The sequence below is a fragment of the Magallana gigas genome, chromosome 5, assembly GCF_963853765.1.
Source record: "Magallana gigas chromosome 5, xbMagGiga1.1, whole genome shotgun sequence".
Taxonomy (NCBI): Eukaryota; Metazoa; Mollusca; class Bivalvia; order Ostreida; family Ostreidae; genus Magallana; species Magallana gigas.
The window spans coordinates 5023214-5044382 of NC_088857.1; the positions used below are offsets into that span (position 1 = coordinate 5023214).

Sequence of the window (21169 nt, forward strand, 5' to 3'; positions counted from 1 at the left end):
CCCTGATACAGCATTATGATATTGTTGGTTTTATAGAATCATTTCAGACAAGAGACAATGAATTTGACCATGAATTTGAAAGTAATGAATGGGTAATTTTTTCAGCCATGCGTACAGTTTGTAATAAGCCAGCAGGTGGTGTAACTGTTTTAGTTAAGAGGTCTCTGGTGCTACAGTACAGTGTAACAAAAATATTAAGTGTTGATGATAGATTGTATTTGCATATTAAGGATATATTTAGTGATCAAGAGTGCCCAAATTTAATTTTGGGTTTTATTTATCTACCCCCACAGGGGTCTATATACTACAATTCTAGAGACACTGAATGTGGAATAGACCTTCTAGCAGAAGATGTATATGAAATAAAAAATGACCCAAGATACAATAACTGTAGATTACTACTGGCTGGTGACTTTAATGCAAGAACAGGTGCTAGTGTAGATTATATGCTTGATGATTCAATTAAGTATATCCCAGTGTTAGAAGACTGTGAGGACGAACTGTATATGTCGGATAAATTCTGTAAAAAGCGAAAAAACCAGGACAAAGAGACAAATCATTTTGGTATTGAAGAAGGTAGATTTGAGGGAATTGATAGTGCGGATAGATTTTGTCAACTTTGTAATTTACGACAAATTGAAAATGAAGTACATTTTCTATTTCACTGTCCAATGTTAGCGGACTTAAGAAGAAATTTTTTATTTCACTGTCCATCAGAAAGAAAAAAGGTTCCAATTTGTATTGACCAGCTTTTTAACAGCAATGACCAAAATGTCATCAAATGTACAGCAATTTTTATCAAAAAAGGTCTGTCAATAAGACAAGAAATGTTAACTCTATGACAATCTATGTCAAAACAATACAGTATTGTTACAAATTTTGTATGTATATGCATTATGTATATAACATGTTTATGTTGCATATTAATATGATGCCTAGATGTACAGTGGGCAATGGCCTTTAAGTACCAAATAAAACATCTTATCTTATCTTATCATCTTATCTTTCAGCGCCTTGGACATCGTAACAGAATGTCTAACGGGAGTACTCAGTAATTCAAGAGAAAACAATCCCCTAGTTTATGATCCCCATTAAACTCTTTGTCGTGCTTTGTGCCTGTATCATAAACCTTAACTAAACTTTGTTCACCTGAGAGAGAGGTATGTTAATGACGGTATCGTAAGATCCCTTCAGGAATTAATCTTGAACAAGACATGCCGCCTTCAATAAACGTAATCACGTGCAAAATGCATAGTTCATACGCTCATCGGAGATTGATATTAATCGTACGCGCCCTCTTGATAAAGTCCATTTTGCACTTGATTTTTAATTCCTATCCTAAACTTGTAGTTAATACCCCCTTCACTTAAGACACAGTAATGTGTTAAATCTCGGAGGCAAACACTTTCATCCATAGGTCTGCAAGTATATTTATTACGTAATTTTTCCGTTACAAACGTTAGAGGATATTCGATAGTCAGAAATAATTTTCTGACCAAAGAGGGAATGTTATCTTTTGATCTTATTTTTTTTTGTTAGTTATCAAAAGTATAAAATAAGGCATTCTTTTGGGTATTTTTAATGGTGTTTTTTATTTAGTAATGTTTGAGAAAACGAATGTCTATCCCAGGACGATACACACAGAATTACTATGTATGTCCCTTGCCCTGTGGTTACTTAATGGCCTATCTATGTTGACAATTGGACTTGCTGTTGCTGACCATACTTATTTGTTGTCAGATTTAAATCCAGCAAACCTCAAAATAATTGGACTTTATTGGCTCCGAATTTTGATAAACGTTCTAGATACAGCCGTCTTTTTGAGAGAGAATACGTTTAATTTCCGATGAATTGCGACTGAAGACCTTTAAATTAGTAATTATGACATCTGGGTTTGTTTACTATGTTTGTTTGATTTTGTTTACGAAACGCCATCACACCCACGTGTAATTGCTCAACCAAAGACATCGCTAAGGGATTAATGTTTTGATAATCACAATCATTGTTACCAAACCTCAGCTTTTATATAAACCTATTACTACACATCATAAAAGTCGAATTTTCCAATACTTGCATTCAGAATTCAGAATTCCTCAGCACTTTTGAAGTACAATTTGCAAAACATTTCATTCAAGACCTTTTGGGTGAGCAGACGGGCCTGTCTATGCTTTGAATTAAACGTGCATGCTTCATTATCCCCGAATCGACCTCGTTAAAATATCATGAGAACGATGTCATTTTCGCTGCTGAACGTTTTGTTAATACATCTTAATTTTCAATTTCTGCCAAGTGAACAATTTGACCCAAATTAGAGAACAGTGGCAGAGAAATTCATCATTAACTCGTTTTTTAAACATGCCCTTTTCACGTGTGCCCAGATGTGTCGGCGCTTTTTTTGGCTATTTAATTTAGAAATCCATTTTCATTGAGATGACAAATATTACAAAAAGCGCCTTTAAGATGTTGACATTGAGTGGATTTAATAGCTAGAGTACATGAGTTGAAGGGTTCCCTTGTTTGGGAGGGTCCTAGAACAGACATCAAGGGGTAATTTACGGGTCCACTACTGTCCGGTATAAAACTTTGATTCAGATACAAAAGAAATATCAACAAATTGCCCTCTTTAATCTAAACCCTTTACTCAGTCGCCTGGCTCTTGAGATTCAAAGTTAAACGTACAAAGTTAACAGAAATATTTTTGAGGTTGCCTGCGAGTGTGATTTCATTACCACTGTGAAAACACAAGGTTGTTGACAAACCTGAGAAAATCCCCAAAACATATTAAACCGGAACCCTTAGAAAGAAAACTAGTTATCTTGATTATATTTTAAGTCTGACAATTCAAAATTAAGTCTTCAGTAGGATAGATACTGTGCACTTTCCTGATACATTGAGTCTTGGTTGTACCCAGTAGTTAATTTAAGGACACATGATACTTTTCTCAATTTTAGGTTTTCAAGACAATTTATTCCCTAAAACCTGTTCCTGTCCAAAAATTCTAGGGTACATTACCAGGTTAATTTTGGTTTTAAAATATTTTAGATTTACCTTATTTATAGTGCAAAATGAAATAAAATGATTATAAATAAAGTTACGGTATATATTGATCATTGAAACTACATGTATATACTAGTATCGAAATAGAAAAGTATCATGAAATAAAATTGTTATAAAGCAGCGATAATTTTTAAGTAAATAATGGAAGACAATTCTTGTTTGACACGGAAACACCGAAATACATGTTCTCATTCACCATATGGTATAAACAAGACCATTTACTATACGACACGGTTCTCATTTGCCTTGATTTTAAACGATTTTATTTTCTGGTTTTTATTTTATTTTCCTGCCTTTAACGCATTGTACGATCTGATACAATTTTTTTAACACATACGATAAAAAATGACCCTTTTTCAAAATAGTAATATGTTGTATATATATATTTGTTAAAATAAATCACTTAAGAAATGACAGTATGGCAATAATATGATGGCAGAACGCAAACAAGCACCTTAAAGTAGCTCAGAGCAAGAGTAATTAATGAGTTTATGAACTAAAATCTTAGCAAAATTCTTGAACCCAAATGTTGAAATAAATTTGAATAATCGTCCATTAGGCAATAGCGGGGGATTAACACACAGTTAAATCTTATTTTGAATAACGTGATAAGACCGACACAATAATCAGCGTGGTTATTCCGTTGTGATTTTTTGGTTTTGTTTTGTTGTTTTTTACCAAATATTTACAGAACTTATCTAATTCCAACCAAACCCGTCATAATCTGTTTTGCCTAGACGTTCCCTTGATGACGTAAATGCCGACAAAACATCAGCAAAATATAAATGATATACATGTATATATAAATACTGCGGAAAGGCAATTTACCATTTATATACCGGTATTCAACAACAAAACATTTTTGCGACACTCAAATTCGGTATGTGTGAATTTCAATAATTTAGCTTTAAAAGACCATCTATTTTTTTCCATTTTTTTTTTCAAAATTGGTACATGTAGTAGTTTTTTAAGGTTACATTTTTTAATTTTAACGATTTATCATTTTTGGCTTCATAAAAATTTGACCCTTCATAATTTTAGAAATTGGGCAAACTCTGCTTTTCAAGAAATCTTAATCGGCCAAAAAAATCTCTTTTATGTACACGTTTGCGATTTTGGCCTGCGAAATTGATATTTTTTAGAATCACAAGATACGTTTTGAGGTCCGCACGATTTAACTATTTTGGAGTTTTTTTTAAACTGGTTGTCCTTAAAAATTCTGACGTCATCATAAAAGTCAACATTTGTAATGTTTTTTGGTAAGAATTAATGTATTTTATAGAATAATTGTGTACATGTATACACAATCCTCATAAAGAAGTCATAGTCATGGGGAAATACCAATGGTAATTGGCACAACATATTTTTCAGTTTCTTCTTGAATTCATGCAGGTAGATTCGGCATTTGAATATTTACAACAGTCTTCCCATTATTCATTGATCATCCCCTGTACTATAGTCACTAGCCTCTGTATTGAAATCATCAACAATGTTTTTGTAATGATAGCGTGTAGTAACCAAACACGTTATGATGTCAAAAACAAATACCCCGTCGACAGCCAACAAAGAATATGTGGCTTCAAAACCAAATACATTTAACTGTAGCCTCAAACAAAACGGAGAATAGACAATCTTTTGTTAATAAACCGATCGTTTTAATTTGCATTGAGTTTTTCATTGATCGGGGACACCCACTTTTGAAGTGGTGCAATAAGACAATAGTGGCTGCCACATGACGATTTAGTTTCGATCAGTCCTAGTAGCCCCACTTAATGCATGCATTCCATTACATCAATACACAAATACTGGAAATGCTATATTACAAAGCTGGCTCTTGCGTCAGAATGTTTAACTCGTAAAGATTTTTACTAGGATTATTAAGCAACAACCGATAACTTTTCATATTCAGGTCAAAAGTCAATCCCAAAGCAATACGGGAACCATCGAGTCGAGGCTGAGAATTTTGTCACGTTCTCTTTGTGAAATTTGTTTCTGATCAAACCAAAGAAATTGAATGATTTTGCCATACACTGGAGATCTCTCTGATTTGTTTTATTTATGCTCTCTCTCTCTCTCTCTCTCTCTCTCTCTCTCTCTCTCTCTCTCTCAATTCCCTAAAAAATTGTAACTGTCAATGTAATATAGAGACACATTTTTGTAGCATTTCATTTTTCAATGTTTACAATTACAATACAATAAGACAGTGTAAAAATTTGGACTTAAGTCTAAGACTGCTTCATGATCCTGGGGCCTGAATTTCTATCATTTTATTAACTCATTATTAATATAAATTGCAGTATCCTTTACTTATCTATAACAAGGAACCATTCCCCGAATTTACCTGGCACGTGACAGTACCTTATCGCAATCCTTTTCCCGCACTTTCGATATACTGGACCTTCTCTTGGCTTGCTTCTCCCCAAAGGACAATTTCCGCCCGCGGGGCTCCCCCTGTGATGACCTGTTGTCATTAAACAGGGAAAATTTCCTGGGGAGGGTCGGGGTCTGAACGGAGCTTCTCCTTTGTAGCGTCTCAAACGCTGTAGAACTACGTCTATTGCTCATTGCGACAAAACGAATAGAAACAATTCGGCAAAGCACAGTAGTTCACAGATTTATATCTTTAGAGTCTGATAGTAGTTCTTGTCCACTGTAAGCTCGTTCCTTATACAATTCATTCGCACCCTGTTTATATTATGGTCATCAAAGTTTATTATTCTTACTAATCCATCTGCTATTCTCTTTGCACACAATAACATTGAAATGGTAATTGGCAATGAGTTTCGTTGTCCGTTCAAGTAGGATCCAAACTTTATCCACTTCTCGATGTCAACTGTTCCATGCGCCTGTCCTTTCCACCCGCCTCTTAATACCACTACAATTTATTGAATTGCACATCGCACTCAAGCCAGTGACTACTACGGGGGTCCTTGTGTTCTTTACTTATTTGTTACACAATTAAGAGGCTCAGTTCTTAGTGCCTGACCTCTATTTACTGTGTTCTACAGGGTCTCGGGGCGCTCCTGTTTGAACCAGAGAACCAATGCCAAAAATATCAAGTTCTTTGGTGTCTCAGAGTTCTTGAAATCTTTTTTCCACTGTCAGTCATTTGGACTGACAACCATCAGGAGTTTGTCAGTCCAGACTGATTTCTGTCAGTCCAAACATTTTCAATAGAAAGATGAAAAAACTACATGTACATGTATATTTGCCTTCTAATTTCTCTCATTTTTACCTTAATTATTCTGATTTCTCCTAACTTTCACATTCTGGCCCCTGATAACATTCTTATTTATCACTTCATTTATTATTTTTATTTCCTTCCCTCTGTCATTATCAACTTTCTTCTTGTTCTCTCTTTCTCATTCTCTTTCTGCACATCTCATATGTAACTAGGGCTCGGTTGTCAGATAGCGGAGTTCTTATTATTTCCCGAAAAAAATTATAAATGATTACATTGGGATTTTTGTGTGTGTTTTTCTGTGTATTGCAATAAAAACATTCACTGAAAACCCTGTTTCGGTGTATGCAATGTACATTGAAAAAACGTACCCGACTGTCTCGTTTTTGATTTGCCTTCATTTGGTTAGACATGTCCTTTGTAATGCATGTTTACTGTCCGTTGAAACTTACTTTTTTTTTTTACTTTTGATTACTTATCTGCCTGGAGCGCTAATTAAAAAACATGTCAGTGGATTAACACTTCAAAAATATCGGTAATTAAGGATTATCTTAATGCGGATTCTTAGAGTAACCTGCTTTTCGTTAAATTGTGGTTCAACGCACTATATTTTTTTTTATAAATAAAAGAAGTATTCCTTAGAAATACGACTTCCATTCAACATAGTAATTTAAAAACACAATAATATTAGAGCTATATTCTTTATTAACGATTTTTATTAAATGAAAACATATAATGCTTGCAAATAAATGACTTTAAAGTTGGTTTATTTCATAAAGCATGTCAAGAAGAGTCAGATGAACTATATGAAAACGTCATTTTTTAATGCTTACATGACACTTTGGTGACAAGACAAATAAAAATCTTTAATTCCAAAAACTTTCAGGTGGCTCACTAAATGTTGATATATTCCTAAAATTGAGCAGAAAACGGCATGACTATGACAGATAGCACGATAATAAAAACTATAAAAGTCAAATAGGCGAAAAATAAGCAATTTTTGAATAAATATGATATTCGAAAATTTACTTCGGTCAATATGAACAAAAGCTTCTGGCGGATTTGAATTCGAGATCTGCGGTATACGAGCCCGATACTTTAACCATTGAGCTCTAATGATATTGACTCAAATCGATCAATACAAACCATCTCACAAACATTTGAATTACCATCTTTCGACCTTCATAAAAAGTATAAGCCTTAATGTAGTGAGCTACCTTTATAGCGAAATCGAAGAAATACTACGAATTTTCAATATGAACCGATCTTAATTGAAATGTTTTTATTTGCAGGCTTATTGCTCATTTTTTATTTATTAATATATTTTGATACTATATTGTTGTTAGTAAATTAAAATACTCGAACTTCCGTGTAACCAATACTATTATTGCTTCGCAAAAGATTTCATCGCCTGAGAACACCAAACGTAACGTTTACAGAAAACTATAATTTAGGCCTGTATTTTAAAAGTGTTGCGTATAAGTCAAGAGCACTTTTATTGATATGTATACCTAAGATTATAAATAATATTTCATAATCCATTTTTCCAATTGTTCTTAAAATTTAAATAGTATTACCATTAAATAGTATTGCTATCGTAAACATTTACATGTTTTTGATACTTTTGTCATTTTTAGGTACTTTATTTAAGAATGTACAATCAAAACCTTTAAAGTCAGGGAATGTTAAGGTGATTAGTACAAACGTTTGCTTAATTTCTTTAAATTTAATGATCAATGCAAGCATATTCGGCAACTCAATTAGTCCTCCTTCCATCGATGTCCCAAGTCTCCTTCACCACGTTTTCGCTTTATATTTCGATTATTCTTCAAATAATACATTTGTACTTTCATTCACTTAAACGGAAAAAAAATCTGTTTTGAAACGCTAGCTGTTTCAACTTACGTTTTAATACACATACAAAACTAGAAATTCCAGGACGATTTTTCACTGCAAATGACATGACTGAATGTATCCGTCTGATAATGCTGAAAAATTGTGTCAGGGGTCCCGAAAATTCCGAATGGACAAGGGATGTCATTTTTTTTTTTTATAAAACTCTGTACGAAATATAATTTCGTTCCTGTAAATTTCTTTGGGTGTCTAGAGGGAACAAAAAAACCCTTATTTTTCCATTTATTGATTTCAATTGTTTTCTCTGACAAATATGTGTAAATATTAAGAAAATAATGGTAAATTAAAAAAAAAACCACAAAAACCTAGGACAGACTTGTATCACTAGCTTTTGAATGTGAAAACATAGATATTGTTTTGGTATTGGTAGTAACCAAGCACTTTTTTATGTCAAAAACAAAGCGCCGATAACCAAGAAGGACTTATGTGGCCTCGATACCAGACACACTTAACTAAGACCTCACACAAAACAAAAAATAGATAATGTTTAGTTTTTAGATCGATCATTTTAAATTGCATTGAATTTTCCATTGATCGGAATTAGTATAATGAACACCCAATTTTGAACAGGTGCAACAAGATATAAAATGCCTGTCACGTGACGTTTTAGTCTAGATCAATCTAGCTCCACTAAATACATGTATTTCATTACCTAATTGTAACTACATGTACTTATAAAACTGGAGAAATTAATACAATTTCTAGTTAAACTGATAAATGTTCATAGCTGTTCATCTCGTTACGATTATACTGAGATTATATAGCATAAACCAATTATATTTCATTTTTAGGTCAAAGGTCAATGCCAAGGTTACATGGGATTTTCGAGATTTGTCGCATTCCATTCGATTAATTGTGTACATTCCACATAAATATGTTATGTCAGATAGGACCAAAGAAACGGAACCCTATTATCCATATCTATCCTAAAAATCTAAAAATCCATTTTTTTTAACTCTCTCTCTCTCTCTCTCTCTCTCTCAAAGGACATTTAATGAGATGAAATGCACAAATTCTGTTATAAAATTTTCTAGAATACACAATAAGAAGTTTAATATTTTATCTATCTTTGCAATCAAATGCGTATCCTTCACTCCTCTATAAAAAGAAACGATTCTTCGAGTTAACGCTACAGTACCTTTTCGCCGTCCTTTTCCCGCACTTTCGATAAACTGGACCTTTTCTTGGCTTGCTTCTCCCCAAAGGACAATTTCCGCCCGCGGGGCTCCCCCTGTGATGACTTGTTGTCATTAAACAGGGAGAGTTTCCTGGGGAGGGTCGGGGTTTGCACAGAACTCCTCCTCTGTATTGTCTCCAGCGCCGTGGAAGCACGTCTGTTGGCCATTGTGACAAGATAATTAGAAAACAAATCGGCAGAGCACAAATATTCCCGGAGTTATTCCTTCAGAGCCTGATCACAATTCCCTACCACCCTAAGCTCACAACTGAGACAAACGGTTTGCACCCTGTACATATAATGGTCATCAAAGTTTATTATTCGATTATTTCAATGAGATTAGTCCCTCGAGTATTCTCGTTTGCACATAATTAATATAGGAATCGTGATTGGTAATGCGTTAGTGTCCGTTCAAGTAGGATCCAAACTCGCTCTATCCACCTCTCAGTGGCTGTTGGCCTGTACACCTGTGCTTCCCACCTGGATCTCAATGCTCTCTGTTTGTACGTACATTTATTGAATTGCACATCGTACTGAAGGCAGGGATATCCACAGGGTTACCTGCGGTCTTTACTTATTTGTTACACAATACATTGTATATCCTATTAAGAGGGTTCGCCTGAACTTTCTCTTCTGTGTTCCACAAGGTCATTTTATGGTGCTCCAATTTGAGCCAAGGTGTCAACGCCAAGAAAAATCAACGTCTTTGAAGTCTTGTTTTTTTAATTAGCTTTCATTGAGGAGAGTCATGTTGGCGGTCCGTTTACTTGAAACGTACATGTTTTGTTTAACTTTACACTAAGTCTACCCCTGAAGCGTTGATTAAAATCAGCCCTTCACAATGTTGGTAATTAAGGATTGTCTTTAACAACGATCTGCTTTATTTACTTTCTCCGCTTTATGTGGTTCATCGCGCCCTTATTTCAATTGATAGATATAAAAAAGTATTCCTTTGAAATACGATTTCTAGTCGAGATAGTCATTTAAAACTATACTAGTACCTGTTTCTTTTTTATGTTTTTTATACATAAACTGAAAACAAAATTTTGATTGCAAATAAGTTATTTTAGGTTTCAATTAAATTTTTCTGTTTTTGCATGATATAATTTATTTCATAGCATGTCAAAAAGAGTCGCTTTTTGAAGGCATCATTGTATGAATAAAAATCATAAAATTCCAATTGTTTTGAAATTTGAGAAATATTGCTAAAAATGATTCAATGGAAATAGTTAATATTGCTTGCTGTTCAGATTATCTTATTTAATTCTGTTTTATTTTATTTTTTTATTCTACATTGTAATAAGTAGAGTAAGAAGGCGCGACCTTCCGTGGAACCAAAGCTATTTTTTCTTGTTTTGCAAAAGATTTCTTTGTCAAAGTACCCCGAACTTAACTTTTATAGAGCAGGTTATTATTGGGCACCAGGTATATAAGAGGATTGGTCAGTTACAACAGGTACTATTCTTGAGGTGTTGCGTTTAAGTCAAGAGCACTTTTATTGATATGCATACCTAAGATTAATATATTTCCAAATCTATCCTACATTTTGACATTGGATTTACAATTGGTCTCAATTAGTACCTTTACATGTTTAATGTGCCGTATTACTCCTTATAATCCCTGACACTTTATAAATATATAGGTCACAGACACACCCCCCCCCCCCCCGCAATAATATATTTTTTGGTTTTATGGTTTTACTCATATGTTGAATTATTTAGAAAATATTCCTTGTTTGCCATGGCAAAGTCTTTGTCCGGTTTGTTTCTAAAATATTTTTTGTTGGTTAAATGTATGTTTGACACTTGCAAATCATATTTACCGCCACTCAGAGAATTCAATTTGTGAATTCCTGACTTATGTTTTAGTGTAGATAAAATGATTTCTTATAATTATAAAGTGACTTGTACACAAATTCTTTGTAAATGTGCACAGAATGTCATAGACGATAATTACATTTGAACCAGGTACACTGAGGGGACCATCTGACCCATTAGTGACTTTTGAACAAAAACATATTACACATCAGGACGAATATATGATTCTAATTTTTACACAAAACAGATAGCTTGACTACAATACTGTTTGAATTAAGGGACAATAAATCCTAGTCACTACAAACACCAACATTTTATTCATTATTTTTTCATAGACGATTGCTTAACAACATTTGTAAGGAGACTTGTATAACCACGACGTAATACTGGCTGTTTTTATTCACAGTTTACAAACAATATACCAACACGCACGTAAATTCAATACAAAGCTAGGCCAATAGATTTATACCCTTTAATTGTTCTGAATTTTTCCATATAAAAACCATTATGTAATTATACTGTTTGTGTGAGCATCAAAACATCAATACATATGCATTTTTGCATGTCATTTACCTCATAAATTTATCAAGTTTAATCGCATTTCAAAAGAAATATATATATATGTAAAGATGATTAATAATGTTCTCTATACCTATATTACGGAATGTAGATGTCACCTTATCACTTCTTAATTCTGCAAATATCTAACGACCATGATACACCAGGCAGTCAGAAACACACAAACAAAATTTAGTGTTTTATCTAATCAACCGATTCTTTCTCAACGTCGAAGCTAACCAGCAATACCAGAGAGGCAAATATAGACTTAGATAACTGATTAACTGCCGATGAAATCAGGCACACATGCACTAACATCAACGATTTATCGCCGATTAAAATTCATTATCTAATTCCAACTAATCACTTTTCTTAAAATTAGCAAATGATCAGAAGAAGCTGTTTATGACGAGTGATTTTTTGGACATGATTTTATTCTTTTAACAAAATGTAAATCGACTGACGTTTCGGGGATTTGGGTTGTGTTTTGGCCTCTTAGACCATGTGCAGTTGTCCGTCTATGCGTTAACCTGTTCAAAGGTCCCACTCAACAACCCCCCCCCCCCCCCCCCCACACATCAATATACGATAAATCATATGGTGGATCTTTTAAGTATCTTTTATGAAATATGATTTCACACAGAAAAGACTTATGCAAGCTCGCAATTATATCATAAAGTTTCTTTTCTGTTCTTCAATATCATTTTCTGATGCATGTATAAAAGTAAATATCATTTGAATCTTCCGATGAACAATAAAAGCTTACTTGTTTGGCTTCACTCTTGCTCCTGTGGCTCTTTGATTGGCTCTTGGTCGGCTTCTCCAGAACCTTCCTGACATATTTGACCTTACTCCATTGCTTGTGAGCGTCCGACATCCTGGCATCAGTACAGATCCACTCTCTCACCAACGCCACAAAGGAACGATCCGAAAAGACATGGAGTCAGAATTCTGGAATTCAATAAATATAAATTCATTAAACATAATCACTTGATATATCTTGATTTGTCAGATAATTGTCCCGTTTAAGTGTAATGACATTTTCGTTTTAAAGCTCTATACCCAGCTGTTGTAGAATACTGCCGTTGCAGTCATTATAAAATTGCCTACCATTCTCCTGATCATTTGTTGTTTCTGAAAGGGACTAATTTGTACAAATTATATCAACGTCTAAACCGACGCATGGTAACCCCAGCAAACTTAAGAACGGTACCCTCCCGTATTTGAAACTGACAGACAATTCTTAAATGTTCTTCCGCTCGTGTCGTTAGTTTTGGTTGCAACCACTTACGAATGATCAACAACCTCTGGGCATGACCACTCGGTTGTTCATTACAATAACATCGTCAAATTACAGTTAATCCAATTATAAAAGATCCTTTTTGCGCATATTCGAATCGTTTTTCGGCTTTTAATCAAGCGTTATTCAAGGTTAATCTGGAAAATAAAAAATATTGACCTAAGCGTGCGATTTAAGCGCTGAAGAAGGTTCATTGTTGATGTTCCAAAAACTAATTTGCCTACTTGCAATGTCCTGTACAAAAATACAGGCCTGCTTGGCAAGACTTGGTGACAATAAAGCAATTGTTGAGATACAACAACATTTGGTGAAGCTGGACAGGTGCGCAAAGGTATTGCTTCGAGGTGAAAATCGGTTTTTGCAGTGTCATTTCCTGCAATAATACATATGAAATGTCAGCGTTTTTTTGTTTTGTTTTGTTTTTGGTTTTGGTGGGGGTTTTTTTTCGCAATGATCGTCATGGTTCTTGTAAACCGGAGTGAAAGCGTTTGACTTGTTTATTTTACATAATTTTATTTTTGAATCTCTCTAAATAATTCACTTTAAATTGACTGCGTGATCAACGAGTAAACAGTATTACATAGGCCTACAGCTAAAAGGGACTGCGCACGATACAAAACTTATTGGCGTATAAATAACATTACATTAAATGTTTGTAATTATCATGTATTATTATAAAAGATTAACAGTATTTTTATACAAATATTTTTACCAGCATCATCCGATTTTCTCTTAAGTTTAGCACATTCTACAGTCAAGTTATCAGAAACAATATTCCATGTTTATTGCTTTATTTGGCAATATGATGCCCTCAATATGACAATCTTGGTATTTCTGTAAAAATGTTCAAAATGTCAATGGAAGTGAAGTGTTCTTACTAGAAACCAATGACCGCATCAACCATTCTTGATAGCCTTTTTTAGATATATGTATACACATTAAATGAATGACATACATATTGTCTTCCACAAATGTTGTTTTATAAATAACATTCTAAAAAAAAAATTGAAGACAATACGGCATGTAGTGTAAAATGTCACTCTGATCTATCAAAGCATGTGGGGTTTTTTCATGCCCCGATTTATTTAACCTGTCACATGGCCAACAAAGCTATGTTATGTCAGGTTGACAACGTTTCATATTTGCCAAAAGTCGTCTTAACTGTTCATGCTAATTGTAATCCTGATCTAAATATGGTTTAATCCTGTCAAAAATAAATTTGTTATTAATAGTAACTATTAATTCTTAACATTTCTGTGTAATGCCCTATCATACATTGTATTGGTGCGCATCAGAGTATATGTAGTACTTGTGTACTTGACTTCGAATCTCGACAAGACATTTCAACCTGGGCACATCAATAAATAAATAGATAAATAACATTATTATATGAAATTATAGGAAGGAAACGGATTAATATAAGTGTTGACTTGTTTCTGTACCCTTGTTTGATGGTGTATTACTATATATATTTGTTGCAGGTTGTATTCATAATAAACTATGTGGTTAACGCTAATCTTGAAAAGTACGACACATTTATTTCATGTTTAGAAATAGTTGCATGTTAATGCCAGAAACCTAATCTTCTTAGGGGATGCATGCTATGAAATTTCTAATGGGTTGCGGTTTATTCACTGATCACTGTATCATTTGCTACGATAATTCATTGATTGATGAAAATTTGTTAATACTATCCATTGATTCTCATTAGTTGCGATGATTTATTGATTAATAATCATTTGTTGCGATAATGGTTCATCATTTGTTAAGATGATTTACTAGTTGATAATCATTTGTTGCAATGATATATGGATTTTTAACAATTTGTTGCGATGATTGATAATCATTTGTTGTCGGCAGAACTTTATAATCAATTCTCGCAGATTTTATAAGCATACTATTTTGTTCTTTACCATTTATTTTCTCTCTATATATGTATATACCATGTTTTATGACAATAGCAAATTACTTGTATTAGGGTGAGAACCAAGTAAGTTGCAAGAACTTGTGTTCGAACCCTTTGTATATTATATATACAATAAAATATGTTCAAACCAATCATTTGTTACGATGATTGATTGATTGACTGGTAATCATTTGTTGCGATGATATATTGATATTCATTTGTTGCAATAATTCATTTATTATCATTTGTTGCGATTTAATTTAAACATATTTTATTGAGTATTTAAATGGATTAGGCAACAGGCAAAGCCTATATAAACCCTCTCCAAAATCCAAAGTCAAGAAGTGGTGTTATAAAATAATTATAGAATATAGTATATAGTATTATTTACCAGTTTACACAGATATACATGTATTATTGATATTTTTGTATACAAGACAAAGGATAATTGGTTATTAAATAATGCACTTGACTTTTGTCATATAATTATAAATTGCAACTTAATTTGTTCTTTAAGATACATGTATACATGAACACATTCATTCCTACATTTATAAAACCATCACCTCATTCATTCATACCGACAGACAGACTTAGTATAGAGTTCATTTGTTGCGATGGTTCATTTATTATCATTTGTTGCGGGGAGTCTTTGGTGGATCATCATGCCTTGTGATGATTTATTGATTGATTTTTATTTGCTGCGATAATTCTTTAGTTGTTTTCATTTTAAATTGATAATTCGTTCACTTTTATGGCCCTATAAAAAAGTAGTACAGACACTAATTGGGCATAAGACTTCGCAATGTCAGAGAAATAAACTACAACATTTAACAACTTGGGTTAACTGTGTGATCCCATATTCATGTTTTGAACCAAATAAAGACCAAATTTCATGCAACCGAAGAGCATGTATACTCTTACAATGAGTCCAATGCATTTATCAATCTGCAGCAGGTCGGATTTTTAAAAAACAACTTATTATATACTTTTGAAAAATTATTGACCATTATTGTTCTACTACGTATGTCGAGACGTATTAAATCAAAAATCTGAGGTTGCATGGTTCGAATTTCACAGCATTAAAAGTACGACTGGAGGCTAGACCTCCCGGAACTGTGGGTATATCCAGTATATACACAAGTCCTGTAAAACCTAAGACTGTTTAAACTGTCACCAAGACTGCAGGCAGAGCAAGGATTCGTCGTCAATTACAGATAGGACTATTAGGTGCATAGAAAAAACATCGCCAATTGACCATATAATTGACAGAGAAACAAATTTAAAGTGCCGACTTCAAAGAACTTCCAAGGTTGACGTGAAAGATTTGATTCAGAGAAAATCTTTAAAAAGCACATTATTAATCGCCCATGATATTCACAGATTTTTTTTTTATGAAAATAATACTAACCTTGAGAAACTCATCTGAGCTTCTATAGCGGAATTAGATGTGACATTGGTTGCAATGTCAAGAATTAAAAGAATTCTGGTGATTATTAGAGAGAGAGAGAGAGAGAGAGAGAGAGAGAGAGAGAGAGAGAGAGAGAGAGAGAGAGAGAGAGAGAATCGTTGGTGATAAATACTTACCGGTATGTCTATTCTAATCGCAAGTGTTGCGAATTAAAAGAAAAGTTTTACCTTCACTCTTTCATAATGGAATCACAAAAGTTGGAATAGAATAGCTTCAACATATATCTTCTAACTTCTAATTGTAATGTGTAATTGAGTGGTTAAATTTAAAAGACAAACAATGTTTCTGTTACAAAGTATCACCCACTAATGACACGATGTCCATATTCCTTAGAGTTTGGAGTCGTCGCAGCGCAGTTTAACACCTTCGTTGTAATTAACGTTGCAGTGTATGTAAACTTGATCTCACATATAAGTGCTCGCCTGTGGCTCTTAGTCCCAGCTATTTCATTTTTCAATGATAAAAATTCGATTTTATGCTCATCAGCTGACGATCAATGTGTAATCAGCTTTTAGGATCCCATATCGAAGACGCTGAGTGCGCGAGCTGTGGAATAATGTGTTGATAGACTTTTGTTTCAGATATACTTTCGTGTTTCATAGAACTTGGCTTAAGAAACATAGCGTTGGGTAATCAATATTTGATACCTGCTTTCACTGAGTTTATTAATTTCCGCCTGATTTGTATTTTTATTAATTTGAAATTACATATATATCTCACGCGAATCTTGTATGGTTTATCATATCACAGAACGTCCACAGTTATTATACATTGTACATGTAGTTTTTGTGTTATAGCGTCATTTCTTAAGGTCGTTATTATCTTACTGAGTAAGCGTGTGCGAGAGAGACTGGTCGTGGGTTTCAGTAAGCGTGTGCGAGACTGTTCGTAGGTTTCCGACGATTATGCGATCACAGCGCGCGAAATTTTACTTCAACGAAAACTACATCTTCGCTAGCGAAGAGGTTTCGGTCCACTTCGCTCGCCACACTGAACCTTGTGAGGAGAGGTGCGGACCAGAAACCATTGACTTGGAAAGATGCAAAAACTAATGATGTCTCTTCCCTGCGAGACGGTCGATAACTCGTATATACATGTACATGTATATGTCTCGAATATACTTAAGGTGGTATGGGGCACTTCCATGTTGTGACGTATTGTTTATCGAAATAAACAATAAAATTAAGTGCAGTTATATAAGTAGTTTCTTTCCCAATATTGTCATCTAACAGAGTAGTGCAGTGAGTTAGAGGGTTTATTACGAATCTGTAAGTCATGAGTTCGAATCCCACTGTTGGTTTTACAATTTACCTTCCAAAATATTTTAAAAGCTAATTTTTTGTTAGATATTGTGAAATTTGAAAATTTAAACCGGTGAAAGTATTTCAATTATAATGTACTTTAATCCACATTAATATCGACAGATGTCCCATACCACCTTAATAAGGAACTCAACGTTGCATTAACACCTGAGGAACAAAGGTTTTACACCTTTAATGCTCTAGACAAAAGACCATAGCCTAAAGGGACCTTTTGACCCGATTGAGCCAGACTAATTTTAATCGGTGTGTTCCCGTTTTGCACACATTTGATAATTGGGTATAGAACAATAGGTGTTAATTGTGTTGTGATAGCAATTATAGTCAGACTCTGCTTTCAGTCAAAGATTTTACCTGGATTTTTACTTGTGTTTTATCATTCATTCATCAGCGCCATGAAACAAGAAGAATATAGATATTTTGTTGTGTTTTAGACTAATAACTATCACAATTTGTTTTTTCATTTGATAAAATAAAGATCAACATAAAATGTTTAGTCTTAAATTTCCGCTCACTGATAAGAAAAATAAGGATTAGATGATTTGACTTTTACATTTTTGCCCATTTTCTTTAAATATAAACTCGATGAATTGAGGAAAAATTGCTGGTCCCGGGCCAATTGGAAGCTGATTCAGTGGATAATTATATAATAAAGGGGAAAACTACACGGCCAGTCATATGGGGTAGTCCGTGTCTCTTTTTACAACTAACATTGTAGATGCAAATATGTAAATCGCATGTTTATAATTGGTTGTTTGGTATCAACAGAAAGATTATTATGATAAGAAACAGACCTTTATCACAAAATATTTCAATCTTCGAAGTAGCAGCCTTGACAGTAGATCTTATGATCGACATCACCGCTTTTGTATATTGCTGGTCACTTTTCTGGATTTTCAAATCAGCAGCTCAATAAATTCCGACAAAAATAATAATTTAAATATTGATTCGATATACCTCAAACTGAAGAAGGTTGAAAATGTATGAATTAGGTCTACATTTGATAGGTTTTGTGAAAAAATATTTTCAGTTTTTTAAGCATATAAAATTGCCTACTTATCATCATATCGTCATACATTAATTTGTCTAATAGTATTCTCTTCGATTATTCAAGCCACAGCATAAATGAGAAATAATTAGCAGCGTTTTCACTAGACACATTTCCTCCATTTATGTAAGCAAAAGCAATAAATAAATACTAATATATGATATTTTCTCTTCAAACTTGTAGCGTGTAAATGTACTTCCTAAAGGCAGGAAGTTAAACAAAAGCACTACATACACAACATTTTTGCAATAATCTTTTTTGTTTAAAGAAATTAATGAAATTGTTGATGACCAAATCGATGTTTAAAATTAAATTCCAGAACATGGATGTCAATTATAATGTAAATGTGCTTCTATGCAAGTTATATTGTAACATAAAATAAATGTAAATATCAATTGCGAGTAGATATGTTTTATTTATTTCATTGTCAATTGCCCTTGCTGGAACTGTGATATAGACTATAGCAATTAAGCAATTATGACACCTGGTCAAATTCCCGTTTCGCACACATTTTTTCGATACCTGATTTTCAAATGTGTGCAAAACGGGAACAAACCATTTTAATCATGGCCCGGGTCAAACAACCACACGTCATCGTAGCTGAAAAACACATACACCTAAATTAGTAGAACCTAATTCATAACTGTAATACTATATACGTATGATTGTCCTAATGTAAGATGTGTTTTAAAGGGGGTGACTGGATAAATCAGCATACGCTTGCGAATGCTCGCCAGTCATCAATGGTCCATGGTATTGTAATATTTCTTGATTAACGAGGACTTTATATACAAGTTCAATTATTACAAAATAAAGTAAAAATATGCGATTTACATTAACCGTTAAAACATGAAAGTATAGAGGTCATTTTAAATACTAGTATATTAATAAAATGGCGCTTTTTGAATTTGAAAATCATCATGCACAACGAGTTATGAATCAAATTTATCTGCAATGCTTAGTTGTTTACACATGGTTAATATACCAAGGAAAATTCTTCAAATGTATTGAAGTACTAATTAAGTAATGCATTTGTTAGGTTAATTGGATAAAATAAATTAAAATACGGGATTATTGTACTTATCTTGGTCTTATTTAAAGCTGAGAGTGCTTCAGTGTAACATTGGTTATGTTAAACATTGTATAAGATTTCTATATCAAATGGCGGATCACTTAACCACCCGATGAAGCGTCAATGTTACATATATATTTGACCAGAAAAGCTGTTTGTATACTCATCTTTACTGTGTATCTAGTTTTTCAGCATATATTGTATGGTGTCTTCTTAGGAATGTGTTTTCGACAGCTTAAGAATCGATTACAAATTCAAATTTACACAATTGGGATTATGAGAGACTTGTGTTGAAAGTCAACTTTCTGGTGTAGGTTAATTTAAAATAAGAAATTAAACAATTAATGCGCTAAACAAAATTTACATCTTCATTTAAATGATTGATACTGTATAAAACCATTACCAAAAAAGTAAACGATAAATGATTTTCATTTATATATCTAATAAAAAGTCTTAAAATATTAGGGTATAGAAAAGATTTATTAGTTAACATTCAATTTCATGTACCCCATCCCCCAAAAAGAATAGCTTTTAGAATTTTTGTATAAAGGGCAAATATTGGAAACCAGATATTTTGTATTAGAGTCTTAATAATACACGGCAGTAATACCTTATAAAAATCCACATAGGGTGTAAGTATAATCGGGCCAACAAGACTTTCGGAGTATTTTTTCATTAACGTCTTAACGTTACTTAATGTTAGGTAACTGAAGTCAGACCAGCATTGGCACGTCTTTGCGGAAATTAAAACCCACCCACTTCTTTCTATATTACTGAAAGTTTCCGACTACTGCTAATGAAGCTATAATTAAAGAACCTACCCTGCTATTTATTCCGGTCAGGTCCGGAGATTCCCATGCTAGTCCCGGTCTGTCCCCGTGTATCCAGGATGTTACATTAACTTTGTCCCCCGCGATCAAAAGTAAATCAAAAACTCAAACTGTCACACAGTACCACTGCCTTTTGTAGAGTGTTAAACGGATTTGTGACTAACGCTGTGCGGACTTACATATATATACAGTTAACGGCTGGATTTAAAATACCAGACCGAGTTGATAGTTGTTTATTTTAATAATTACCGCTGTGTAGATACGTATAGACACATGTTCATGTAAAAACTATTTGTATCATATTTTATTAAGAGATCTATAAACTAAGAACTCTTCAGTTCTTATTGACAAAGGTCAAGATTGAAACATTACCAATATACATGTAAATAACTGCTTAATTAATTTGATTTTATTTTTTTTCATATCATTGTTATCTTAAAGAAAAATTATATAATCGTGTGTGGCTAATGTTTTTCACGATGAAATAGCCATGGGAAAATATCATTGCAAAATAAAGTA

The 21169-nt window shown here is 33.3% G+C and overlaps 1 protein-coding gene across 4 annotated transcripts in view; it reads right to left on the bottom strand.

The window, feature by feature from the left end:
* The window catches only part of LOC105323227 (uncharacterized), a 29051-nt gene extending 8249 nt beyond the window's left edge, over positions 1-20802 (bottom strand). Inside the window, exons 1-2 of one of the 4 annotated variants that reach the window (XM_011422256.4) lie at positions 20642-20802; positions 12471-12655 (exon numbers count right to left, since the gene is read on the bottom strand). In XM_011422256.4, coding sequence (XP_011420558.3) covers positions 12471-12581 — 111 coding nt within the window. In that variant the 5' untranslated portion in view covers positions 12582-12655; positions 20642-20802. Of the gene's footprint in view, positions 1-1013; positions 1386-5415; positions 5973-9290; positions 9926-12470; positions 12656-20641 lie in introns of those variants that run through there. The other 3 variants (XM_011422253.4, XM_011422254.4, XM_066084019.1) reach the window with 3 other exon arrangements.
* Positions 20803-21169: the final 367 nt, after the last annotated feature.